General features: G+C 41.4%; 1 protein-coding gene and 1 pseudogene across 3 annotated transcripts in view; one reads left to right on the top strand and one right to left on the bottom strand.

Annotated features, from left to right (window-relative positions):
- Window positions 1–13,455, top strand: part of SSH2 (slingshot protein phosphatase 2) — a 312,067-nt gene that overhangs the window by 232,511 nt on the left and 66,101 nt on the right. For all 3 annotated transcript variants that reach the window (XM_037808537.1, XM_037808535.1, XM_037808536.1), the window contains one exon: window positions 981–1,084. In XM_037808537.1, coding sequence (XP_037664465.1) covers window positions 981–1,084 — 104 coding nt within the window. The remainder of the gene's footprint in view (window positions 1–980; window positions 1,085–13,455) is intronic.
- LOC119513746 lies at window positions 2,288–3,744 on the bottom strand (annotated as a pseudogene).

The following is a 13,455-nucleotide window of genomic DNA, read 5'->3' as shown; positions in this document are numbered from 1 at the left end:
ATGATTTACAGGTTCTATTCTTTTCAGAGTCTATGGGTAACGTTGAAAAGACTTCACATATTAACAGGAAATAATATTTTCTGTTTTCTATAGCTCTTCACTAGTAATTGTATTTTGGGTTTTTTGGTTTTTGGTGTTTTTGTGGGGTTTTTTTTTTGTTGTTTTTTTTTTTTTTTTTTTTAGTTTTAGTTTTTTAGTAGTAATTGTATTTAGAATGGCCTGTATTCTTAGCAGTAATTTCCCATGTCTATTAAGCTTTCGGCCACATGAAGGATGAGGTTAACAGGTGGGGCATACTTGTGCATGTTAACACACAATTCCTGGTGCATTACTCCTGTCAGTGTATGTGGGGATGCAAGTTGGTTAGAGTAAAATTTTGAGCAAACACTTTAGCGTCTGTGTCTTTATTTTAAACATAAATCTTTTGGCAAACTTTGGATCTATTATTAGTAACTTATTTGGCAAACTTTGGACCTATTATTAGTAACAAATTTGTACCATATTTCACATCAGATTAGAACACTATTGAAATACCATTATTGATAACCATGGATCTAATAATAATAATAACTATTATTTATTAAGGGCTTACTATGTGCTAGGCACCACTGTAAGACACACTGTTCTCACAGCAACCTCATTTTATTATCCAGATAAGGGAATTGAGGACCGAAAAGCTTCACTCAGGTACGAAGTAACAGAGCCAGGATTCAAACCCTGGCAGTCTGGTTCTAGAGCCTTCACTCTTAACTGCTACCATGTAATGTATATAGAATTGTAGATGTTTGGTTTCAGAAAATTGTCTAGAGTACACAGGACTATGTGAGCAAGTAGAGTCTCTCTTGATTTTATTTTTACTTCATCCCGTGACACCGGGACACAGGAGTAGGGAAAAGAGAATTATCCTAAGGTGGGTCTCCATCTTATTCTGTGATTTCCTTCCTTAAGTAATTTATTTTCTTTTGACTTTTTCCGTGTAGCATCAGCGAGAGCTTTCTAACTGTCAAAGGTGCTGCCCTTTTCTTACCCCGGGGAAATGGATCGTCCACACCAAGAATCAGCCACAGACGCAACAAGCATGCAGGTAAAGCTCCACATACACCATCCTTGGTTACCTTGCCTTTGGTTTTGTTCTAAAAGGCTGACTTCCTTATCCCCAGTTCTCCAACAGTTCTAAAGTCATGAAAGAAAGCACTGTGCTGTGCTATAATTACTTTTCTTTCACTCTCATAGAATATATTTCCAGCACTTAGCAGAATGCCTTAAATGTGTAGTAGGTGTTCAAAAAATTTTGTTGGAATCATAATGAGAAGGTACAAGAATATGTTCGTAAAGTAGTATGTGACCTCTCAGTTAAGATTTCGATAGCTGAAAGATACTCCTGTTCCCTCAGATTCTGTGCAAACTCATTTCTACTAATTGAAGATTAAATTTCTTTTTTCTATATGTTTTCTGTTGGTGGTATGAGGAGAATGATAGGATATATTACTAAGATAAATAAAAGTAAACTCACTGTAATTACCATGATAACAAAAGTTACTGTATCATGTATTGAAATAGCAGTACTTTACAAAAAAAACAAACAGGAGAAGCAGGACCTTTACTAGGGTCTGACAGGTGTATTGGTGGAGGTTGGCTCCTAGGCCTGCATCCAGGAAATGACTGAGGAGAGGCAAAGACCCCCTTGAAGCCCCACCACTTCTTCCTGCCTACATAGGGTTCTGATCTGACTCACTCCAAGTCCCTTTCTCCAGCTTTTCCCTGACTCTGGGAACACAAAGCACCAAGGACTGACAACAGGGCCCTGAACCTTCCAGGGCCACAGCTGGCACATTGGGTATCCAGTGCCTCCACTTGGTTCTGAAAGCTCCACACTGACTTCAGGGGAGCAGGGCCAGGACCAGATTTGGGGCAGAGTGCAGGGGACTTACTCCCTGTAGGGAGATCTGGATGCTTAATGCACCTTCCTCACCCCCACCCCCACCACCACCACCATACACACACACCAGGATATAGTGGGGAAGCTCCTTCTCTGTCCCCCAGAACAGAACAAGCTCTTTTTCTCTGTGGTGGGGGGAAAGGAGTAGGGATTAGGCCCCCAAGCAGGACCCATGAAGAGACTGAGCTGAGTTCTTCTTGGGCAGAGGTGAAACTCTCACTTTTGGATTTAACATTTCTCCACACTTTTCCCTCCTGTTGCCTCTGGTGAGCAGCTAAGAGTCTGAGTCAGGGTGACTAATGGAACAGTGGGGATCTATCCCAGAGACATCCCCACCACCATTTTCATCTATATGTACACCCGGCAGCACCCACCGCAGCAGGGGAGTGGCTGTTGGGGCTTGTAAGAGTAGCCACTCTTGGGGCCAAAGGGCTGAGCAGGTCCAGCCAGCTCTGGGAGGGAGGTAGGCTCTCATCCAAATGGGACAAAGGGACTGTGTCCTCCTCACTGACTGGTCAGTCAAACTCCTCCTTGAGAGCTGGACACTGATTGTCTGGGCCTCAGGCTCACACACAAACTCGTGCAGGCGACACTCACCAGCCACCTTCTGCATGATGCCTTTTTCATAATAGTATCAGATTGAGCAGCTCAGCTTTTCATAATTCATGGCCGGCTGATTCTTCTGAGGCCCCAGAGCCTGGTGACTTCCTCAGGCTCAATTAGTTTGAACTCCGGCCCATCCACGCAATTAAGTAGGCATTCACCAGATATATAGCAGGACCAGCAGAAACTGCCACAGCTGCAAGGCGCCCTGGTGGTGGTAGGGCAGCCCCTCTCAGAATGTTCAACCCCTTCCTGCTTGATATCTCCTTCACATTTCTCAGGGATGATGCAGACATCATCTGGGAGTGGCTGTAAAAGTTTTTCATAGTCATAGCCCATGATCCCATCACCTAGAACTGGAGAGGACCCAGAGAAACCCTCTGTATGAAGGTACATTGACGTTCACAAGTCTGGGGACGTCTGAATCATAGATGTCTAAATCTGCTTCTGTTTGATCACCACCTCTGTCCCTGGATACCTGTGCCCACTGACCCCACATTGACCCGTGGCTGGGTAGCCCACCTGCTCATGCAGGGGTAATGGTATTCCTGCTTGAAGCTCTGCTGGGGGTAGAGCAGGCAGGGCTCCAACAGCTGCTCTTGGTACGAGGTTGGAAGAGGTTCCTGGCTCCATCCCTGAGAGTATGTGAAGGAGTGGCAGATGTCCAGGGGCTGCTAGAAGACAGAGCTGTGCTCCCTGAGGTGCCCAAAGCTAGGGTGGGTCTGAGAGGTGCCAGAGGTTCTCAGGAAACTGTTGTTCTGCCAGAAGAAGGATCTGCGAGTGCGACTGTCCAGGACACCAGGGGTGGAAGACTTGATGGCAGTTTGTCTGGGGGTGGGGAGAGGGGGTCATAGGCTCTGGAATATTGGTACTGCTCGCCATGGCGGTAGGAGAGTGGTGGCTTCCTGTTGCAGGACAGCGCCGGATCTTGCAGGGTCTTTGGGGCTCTTTCTTGATCCTGGTGGTGGGACTGTGGAAAGCTAAGTTTTCTGAATGGAAATCAGTAATAAACCACTTATCACTGTCTGGTATCTGAGCTTCAGCAAGTCATGTCTCCTGGAAGAGATCTTCAGAGTCTGGGAATGGCAGGGAGCCACAGTCCATGAGCATTCCCTGCGTCTTCCATTTCCCAGTCATTTTGGTGCACAAAGTATAGACACATGCTGGTTCAAGTATTCACCTTTCATCCTTCACTCCCTCCAGCCACGTGGTTGGGACCCATGTGTGGGCCAAGACCTGAAGCAGGGTGACTGTGCTGTTGCTACATAAGGGTCCCAAGCATGCCTCAAGGCCAACATTCAGGGAAGCAGGGTTTGTCCAGAACGAGGCAGCCCTGGCCCGTTCTCCATGCACCAGCTTGTTTTCTGAGCACCACTGACAGTTGTGAAATGCCAGTTCTCAAGTGCCAGGTCTACTTTCTATAATCTTGAATGTATATACACTAAAAAGACTATACATTTAACCCAGAGGACTTTTACAGAAACAAGGAGTAAGTGCTTCAAATAGCTATTCACCTCAGAATGAGTATAAGACTCTAGATTTGAAATAGCCTACTAACAGTGGCATAGCATTTATATTTCCATATACTGGATATCTCTAGAATCAGGTGCTCCTGTGGTGATGAGATTAAAAATCAAAGACAGCATGTCCCAGGGAGAGAGGTCTCTAGGTATGCTTCTCTTCTACCAGCAAGCCTTGTTTATGATAATTGGGGGAAAAAGTAAAAGTAAATCTGCAGAAATACTTGGAGAAATCCTGATTAATGCTATATACAGTGAGCTGGTAGCTTATCATAAATGTGCCACTTTGATGATGTCTGAACTCCAGGAGGGTAAGGAATCTCAGTTACTAGGAAAGGAACAAAGACAACTACAGATCTTGTGTGTGGGTCAGAGATGAAAGCAGAAGTATTGGACCCCATTGAACAAGTAATTGAGTTTAGCTGCAATCACGATAACTGCAGCCATTTTAGTGTCTGTTTGGGCTCTCATTTATTTGCAAATATAGAAGCTCAGAATTGTAATCTGTCTCTTTGGATAATATTATCCTCCTACCAAAACTCTCCAGCCATGAGATAGTTTTAAGATTAAAAAAATAAATAAAACTTTTGAAAACTGTTCTTGGGTTAAACTTTGAAAAACCTTCCTTCTTAATGCCCACCAGTGAAAGAAAAAACTAAACACTTCCCCCAAATACTTGAATGCACAGAGAAAATGGCTTCAGCTAAGCTTTGTATTTGTTTGGTGTGTCTGTTTATCCTTAGAGTAAAAAGAAGACACATTATTGACTTAAGTACAGTTTGTCTGACTAAGATGTTGGGCAAATTGCTCTGTGGCACATAACTGTAAGTGGGGTCATGACTTTTAAAGTTCCTGGCCCTGGTTGATCTTTTTCTTTGGTCAAACTTCCATAGACAACTGCCATTAAGGGTTTCTACTTGACATTGTTCACTTATTGTTTGCCATACTGAAAAAGAAAGATTTAACATGCGCTAAATGGGTTCAGTGTTATCCGGACCAGAAAAGATGAGGTAGTGTGAGTATAAACACAGCTCACAAAAGGCAGACCTTCACATTTGCTGAGACTGCCTAGGCTGAGCTCGCAGTAACTGAAAGATGATAGCAGATCAAGGGCTTACCATGTCTAATTGTACTTTCTTGTGCATGATTCTTGTTAGAATTTGAGGGAGGGGGAAGCTACATATTAAGTACCCAAATATAATTTTTTACAATCAAAAAGTAATATTATGAGTGAATGCCTGCTGATATTTAACAGAAACAACTAAAAATCTTTAAAATCCAACTGAAATCTGCAGCTCAGCTACTGGTCATCAAAATGGCAGAGTGAGCCACTCCAGTACTCTGTCCCTGCACAGAAGCTTTAAGCAACATACAATGAGCTGGCAGAACCATCTTTCTCAAAACTCCAGAAAACAATTAAAGGGTTGTGGTACTAGAGAAAGCACCAAATCAATAAAAGGCAACCCAAAAATGGTAGGAAGTTCTCCTCGTGACCCCTGGCTGGACCTTCCCCCACTCCCCTCACTGGCTCCACCAGGAGCCATGATTCTAGTGCAGGTCCTGGTCCTGGTTCTAGAGAGAGCAGAGTAACCCTTCTGTACATACTAGGAGCATGTATGTCTGTGCTGATCTCTCCAGTAGCAACCTGAAGGACTGAACCAGGACATGCATCTCAGGCTTGCTGTCCCAGAACTTGCCCTGTGTATGTAGAAGGCAGCTTACGGAGCTCTACTAGAGAAAACTGTAGGAGCACATTCAAATTGCATCTGCCTAAGGCAAAGGTTTACTGGCTGTAAGACATACAGTGCGGTGCCTGGGACCATGAGGAAACACTGTTTCCTAGGGAAGAGGGGACATTCTCCATGTAAATGTGAGAATTTCTAAGGCTATGCATACATACCCAAGACAAGACCTATGCACAGAAAAAACAGAGGAGGACCCTATGCTTGTGCCTTGGGTTCTTCTCTAAACTTACTGTTAGGAATGATAAGCTCCAAAGGAGAGCACTCACACAGGCCAATCTGCAAAGACTTGGAAAGGTGTTTTCTTTTCTTTCTTTCTTTCTTTCTTTTTTTTTTTTTTTGTTTTTTTTTTTTTTGTTGTTAGCTCTTGGTATTCAAGAAAATCTCTGCCACAATGCCAGCTGGATATGAGCTTAAGGAACAGATGCTTCAATGTCTAAGTTTCCAAGATAATAACATTAAAATATCAGAATGTTCAGGTTGCAGCAAAAGGTTACAAAACATATAAGAAACAAGAAATGAGTTGTGCAAAGCAGCAAGATAAAGAATCAGAAACCATCAGCAAGTAAGACCGGAGCTTGGACATACTAGATGGACTTTTTAAAAAATGGTCCTAAATAAGTTCAAAGAATTAAAGGAAATCAGGAAAATAGACAAGCACAAAGAGAATGTCAGTAAAAAAATCGAAATTATGAAAAGGAGACAACAGAGCTGAAGATCACAGTAGCAAAAAATTCCCTAGAAGGGTTCAACAGCAAATTGGAGCTGAAAGAAGAGTCAGTGAACTGTAAGATAAGACAATTGGAAAGCATTCCATCTGAGGAGCAGAAAGTAAAGAAGAATGAAAAATGAACAGAGCCTGAGAGACCTGTTGGATACCGTCAAGCATACCAGTATATATGCATTGTGGGATTCCCAGAAGGAGAAGAAAGAGAAAAAGGAACACAAAGAATATTTAAAGAAATAATGGCTGAAAACTCCCCAAACTTAACAAAAGACAGGAATATATACACCAAAGTTGCTCAGCAAACTCCAAGTAGGATAAAATCAAATAGACCCTCACAGGGACATATAGTAATCAAACTGTCAAATGCCAAAGATGAAGAGAGAATTCTGAAAGCCACAAGAGATAAGCAATGTATCATGTATAAGGGAGCCTCAGTAAGACGAAGTGCTGATTTCTTATGGGAAACCATGGAGTCAAGAACACTGGGATGACGTAAAGTGTGAAAACAGAAAATTGCCAACCAAGAATTCTGCCTCCAGCAAAACTGTCTTTCAAAAATGAGGGAGAGGTTAAGACATTTCCAGATAAAAGCTGGGGGAGTTCATCACCACTAGATGAGCCCTGCAAGAAATGCTAAATGGAGTTAGTTGTTCAGGTTGCAAGGAAAGGACACTAGACAAATAGATCAAAGTTGCATGAAGAAATAAAGATCTCCAGTAAAGGTAACAACATGAGTAAATATAAATGCTGGTATTATTATATTTTCGGTTTGTAATTCCACCTTTTATTTCCTATAGGATCTAGAACAAAAATGAAAAAATAATAAATCAATGGTTTGAGACTTACAATTTATAAACTTGTAATTTGTGACAAGAACTACATGAAGTTGGGGGGATGGCGGGGTATAGGCACATAGCATGTGTATGCTATTGAACTTAAGTTAGTATCAAAGCAAATGAGATTGTTATAGATTTAGAGTGTTACATTTAAGCCCCATGGTACAAGAAAGAAAGTATTGGAAAAATATGCATGGAAAGGAATGAGAAGAGATTCTACAGGGTTCACTACAAAATTGGGCAAAGGACTTGAATAGACATTTCCCTGAGGAAGATACACAAATGGTATATACAAACAATGGAATATTTTTCAGCCCTAAATAGAAATGAGGTTCTAATACATGCTACTACATAGATGAACCTTGAATACATCATGTGAATAGAACTTAGCTACTAGCAGTGGCGATAAACATATGAAAAAGTGTAGGGGAGGAGGCGGGGCAAGATGGCAGACTGGTGAGCTGTATGTTTTAGTTACTCCTCCAGGAAAGTAGGTAAAAAGCCAGGAACTGCGAGGACTGGACACCACAGAGCAATCTGTCTTTGGGCATACTTCATACAACACTCATGAAAACATGGAACTGCTGAGATCAGCGAAATCTGTAAGTTTTTGCGGCCAGGGGACCCGCGCCCCTCCCTGCCAGGCTCAGTCCCGGGGGAGGAGGGGCTGTCAGCTCCAGGAAGGAGAAGGGAGAATTGCAGTGGCTGCTCTTATCGGAAACTCATTCTACTGATTCAAACTCCAACCATAGATAGACTGAGACCAGACACCAGAGACTCTGAGAGCAGCCAGCCCAGCAGAGAGGAGACAGGCATAGAAAAAAAACAACACGAAAAACTCCAAAATAAAAGCAGAGGATTTTTGGAGTTCTGGTGAACACAGAAAGGGGAAGGGCGGAGATCAGGCCTTGAGGCGCATATGCAAATCCCGAAGCAAGGCTGATCTCTCTGCCCTGTGCACCTTTCCTTAATGGCCCTGGTTGCTTTGTCTGTTAGCATTTCAATAACCCATTAGATCTCTGAGGAGGGCCGTTTTTTTTTTTTTTTTTTTTTAAATCCTTTTTGCTTTTTCTAAAACAATTACTCTAAGAAGCTCAATATAGAAAGCTTCAAAGAATTGAAATTTGGGCACGTCAAGTCAAGAGCAGAACTAAGAGAGCTCTGAGACAAAAGGCAATAATCCAGTGGCTGAGAAAATTCACTAAACAACACAACTTCCCAAGAAAAGGGGGGTGTCCGCTCACAGCCACCATCCTGGTGGACAGGAAACACTCCTGCCCATCGCCAGCCCCATAGCCCAGAGCTGCCCCAGACAACCCAGTGTGACGGAAGTGCTTCAAATAACAGGCACACACCACAAAACTGGGCGTGGACATTAGCCTTCCCTGCAACCTCAGCTGAATGTCCCAGAGCTGGGAAGGGGGAGCAGTGTGAATTAACAGAGCCCCATTCAGCCATCATTTGAGCAGACTGGGACCCTCCCAACACAGCCCAGCAGCCCAGAACTGCCCTGGGGGGACGGCACTCACCTGTGACATAGCACAGTCATCCCTCAACAGAGGACCCGGGGTGCACAGCCTGGAAGAGGGGCCCACTTGCAAGTCTCAGGAGCCATACGCCAATACCAAAGACTTGTGGGTCAGTGGCAGAGACAAACTGTGGCAGGACTGAACTGAAGGATTAGACTATTGCAGTAGCTTTAAAACTCTAGGATCACCAGGGAGATTTGATTGTTAGGGCCACCCCCCCCCTCCCCGACTGCCCAGAAACACGCCCCACATACAGGGCAGGCAACACCAACTACACACGCAAGCTTGGTACACCAGTTGGACCCCACAAGACTCACTCCCCCACTCACCAAAAAGGCTAAGCAGGGGAGATCTGGCTTGTGGAGAACAGGTGGCTCGTGGATGCCACCTGCTGGTTAGTTAGAGAAAGTGTACTCCACGAAGCTGTAGATCTGATAAATTAGAGATAAGGACTTCAACTGGTCTACAAACCCTAAAAGAACCCTATCAAGTTCAGCAAATGCCACGAGGCCAAAAACAACAGAAAATTATAAAGCATATGAAAAAACCAGACGATATGGATAACCCAAGCCCAAGCACCCAAATCAAAAGACCAGAAGAGACACACCTAGAGCAGCTACTCAAAGAACTAAAGATGAACAATGAGACCATAGTACGGGATATGAAGGAAATCAAGAAGACCCTAGAAGAGCATAAAGAAGACATTGCAAGACTAAATAAAAAAATGGATGATCTTATGGAAATTAAAGAAACTGTTGACCAAATTAAAAAGATTCTGGACACTCATAGTACAAGACTAGAGGAAGTTGAACAACGAATCAGTGACCTGGAAGATGACAGAATGGAAAATGAAAGCATAAAAGAAAGAATGGGGAAAAAAATTGAAAAACTCGAAATGGACCTCAGGGATATGATAGATAATATGAAACGTCCGAATATAAGACTCATTGGTGTCCCAGAAGGGGAAGAAAAGGGTAAAGGTCTAGGAAGAGTATTCAAAGAAATTGTTGGGGAAAACTTCCCAAATCTTCTAAACAACATAAATACACAAATCATAAATGCTCAGCGAACTCCAAATAGAATAAATCCACAAAAACCCACTCCGAGACATATACTGATCACACTGTCAAACATAGAAGAGAAGGAGCAAGTTCTGAAAGCAGCAAGAGAAAAGCAATTCACCACATACAAAGGAAACAGCATAAGACTAAGTAGTGACTACTCAGCAGCCACCATGGAGGCGAGAAGGCAGTGGCACGATATATTTAAAATTCTGAGTGAGAAAAATTTCCAGCCAAGAATACTTTATCCAGCAAAGCTCTCCTTCAAATTTGAGGGAGAGCTTAAATTTTTCACAGACAAAGAAATGCTGAGAGAATTTGCTAACAAGAGACCTGCCCTACTGGAGATACTAAAGGGAGCCCTACAGACAGAGAAACAAAGACAGGACAGAGAGACTTGGAGAAAGGTTCAGTACTAAAGAGATTCGGTATGGGTACAATAAAGGATATTAATAGAGAGAGGGAAAAATATGGCAAACATAATCCAAAGGATAAGATGGCCGATTCAAGAAATGCCTTCACGGTTTTAACGTTGAATGTAAATGGATTAAACTCCCCAATTAAAAGATATAGATTCGCAGAATGGATCAAAAAAAACGAACCATCAATATGTTGCATACAAGAGACTCATCTTAGACACAGGGACACAAAGAAACTGAAAGTGAAAGGATGGAAAAAAATATTTCATGCAAGCTACAGCCAAAAGAAAGCAGGTGTAGCAATATTAATCTCAGATAAAATAGACTTCAAATGCAGGGATGTTTTGAGAGACAAAGAAGGCCACTACATACTAATAAAAGGGGCAATTCAGCAAGAAGAAATAACAATCGTAAATGTCTATGCACCCAATCAAGGTGCCACAAAATACATGAGAGAAACATTGGCAAAACTAAAGGAAGCAATTGATGTTTCCACAATAATTGTGGGAGACTTCAACACATCACTCTCTCCTATAGATAGATCAACCAGACAGAAGACCAATAAGGAAACTGAAAACCTAAACAATCTGATAAATGAATTAGATTTAACAGACATCTACAGGACATTACATCCCAAATCACCAGGATACACATACTTTTCTAGTGCTCACGGAACTTTCTCCAGAATAGATCATATGCTGGGACATAAAACAAGCCTCAATAAATTTAAAAAGATTGAAATTATTCAAAGCACATTCTCTGACCACAATGGAATACAATTAGAAGTCAATAACCATCAGAGACTTAGAAAATTCACAAATACCTGGAGGTTAAACAACACACTCCTAAACAATCAGTGGGTTAAAGAAGAAATAGCAAGAGAAATTGCTAAATATATAGAGACGAATGAAAATGAGAACACAACATACCAAAACCTATGGGATGCAGCAAAAGCAGTGCTAAGGGGGAAATTTATAGCACTAAACGCATATATTAAAAAGGAAGAAAGAGCCAAAATCAAAGAACTAATGGATCAACTGAAGAAGCTAGAAAATGAACAGCAAACCAATCCTAAACCAAGTACAAGAAAAGAAATAACAAGGATTAAAGCAGAAATAAATGACATAGAGAACAAAAAAACAATAGAAAGGATAAATATCACCAAAAGTTGGTTCTTTGAGAAGATCAACAAGATTGACAAGCCCCTAGCTAGACTGACAAAATCAGAAAGAGAGAAGACCCATATAAACAAAATAATGAATGAAAAAGGTGACATAACTGCAGATCCTGAAGAAATTAAAAAAATTATAAGAGGATATTATGAACAACTGTATGGCAACAAACTGGATAATGTAGAAGAAATGGACAATTTCCTGGAAACATATGAACAACCTAGACTGACCAGAGAAGAAATAGAAGACCTCAACCAACCCATCACAAGCAAAGAGATCCAATCAGTCATCAAAAATCTTCCCACAAATAAATGCCCAGGGCCAGATGGCTTCACAGGGGAATTCTACCAAACTTTCCAGAAAGAACTGACACCAATCTTACTCAAACTCTTTCAAAACATTGAAAAAAATGGAACACTACCTAACTCATTTTATGAAGCTAACATCAATCTAATACCAAAACCAGGCAAAGATGCTACAAAAAAGGAAAACTACCGGCCAATCTCCCTAATGAATATAGATGCAAAAATCCTCAACAAAATACTTGCAAATCGAATCCAAAGACACATTAAAAAAATCATACACCATGACCAAGTGGGGTTCATTCCAGGCATGCAAGGATGGTTCAACATAAGAAAAACAATCAATGTATTACAACACATTAAAAACTCGAAGGGGAAAAATCAATTGATCATCTCAATAGATGCTGAAAAAGCATTTGACAAAATCCAACATCCCTTTTTGATAAAACCACTTCAAAAGGTAGGAATTGAAGGAAACTTCCTCAACATGATAAAGAGCATATATGAAAAACCCACAGCCAGCATAGTACTCAATGGTGAGAGACTGAAAGCCTTCCCTCTAAGATCAGGAACAAGACAAGGATGCCCGCTGTCACCACTGTTATTCAACATTGTGCTGGAAGTGCTAGCCAGGGCAATCCGGCAAGACAAATAAAAGGCATCCAGATTGGAAAAGAAGAAGTAAAACTGTCATTGTTTGCAGATGATATGATCTTATATCTAGAAAACCCTGAGAAATCAACGATACACCTACTAGAGCTAATAAACAAATTTAGCAAAGTAGCGGGATACAAGGTTAATGCACATAAGTCAGTAATGTTTCTATATGCTAGAAATGAACAAACTGAAGAGACACTCAAGAAAAAGATACCATTTTCAATAGCAACTAAAAAAATCAAGTACCTAGGAATAAACTTAACCAAAGATGTAAAAGACCTATACAAAGAAAACTACATAACTCTACTAAAAGAAATAGAAGGGGACCTTAAAAGATGGAAAAATATTCCATGTTCATGGATAGGAAGGCTAAATGTCATTAAGATGTCAATTCTACCCAAACTCATCTACAGATTCAATGCAATCCCAATCAAAATTCCAACAACCTACTTTGCAGACTTGGAAAAGCTAGTTATCAAATTTATTTGGAAAGGGAAGATGCCTCGAATTGCTAAAGACACTCTAAAAAGAAAAACGAAGTGGGAGGACTTACACTCCCTGACTTTGAAGCTTATTATAAAGCCACAGTTGCCAAAACAGCATGGTACTGGCACAAAGATAGACATATAGATCAATGGAATCGAATTGAGAATTCAGAGATAGACCCTCAGATCTATGGCCGACTGATCTTTGATAAGGCCCCTAAAGTCACCGAACTGAGCCATAATGGTCTTTTCAACAAATGGGGCTGAGAGAGTTGGATATCCATATCCAAAAGAATGAAAGAGGACCCCTACCTCACCCCCTACACAAAAATTAACTCAAAATGGACCAAAGATCTCAATATAAAAGAAAGTACCATAAAACTCCTAGAAGATAATGTAGGAAAACATCTTCAAGACCTTGTATTAGGAGGCCACTTCCTAGACTTTACACCCAAAGCACAAG

Source organism: Choloepus didactylus, chromosome 18 (assembly GCF_015220235.1).
Source record: "Choloepus didactylus isolate mChoDid1 chromosome 18, mChoDid1.pri, whole genome shotgun sequence".
In the NCBI taxonomy this organism is placed as follows: domain Eukaryota; kingdom Metazoa; phylum Chordata; class Mammalia; order Pilosa; family Megalonychidae; genus Choloepus; species Choloepus didactylus.
The sequence above is the reverse complement of the archived record's forward strand: the minus strand, read 5'-3'. Positions and strand labels throughout refer to the sequence as shown.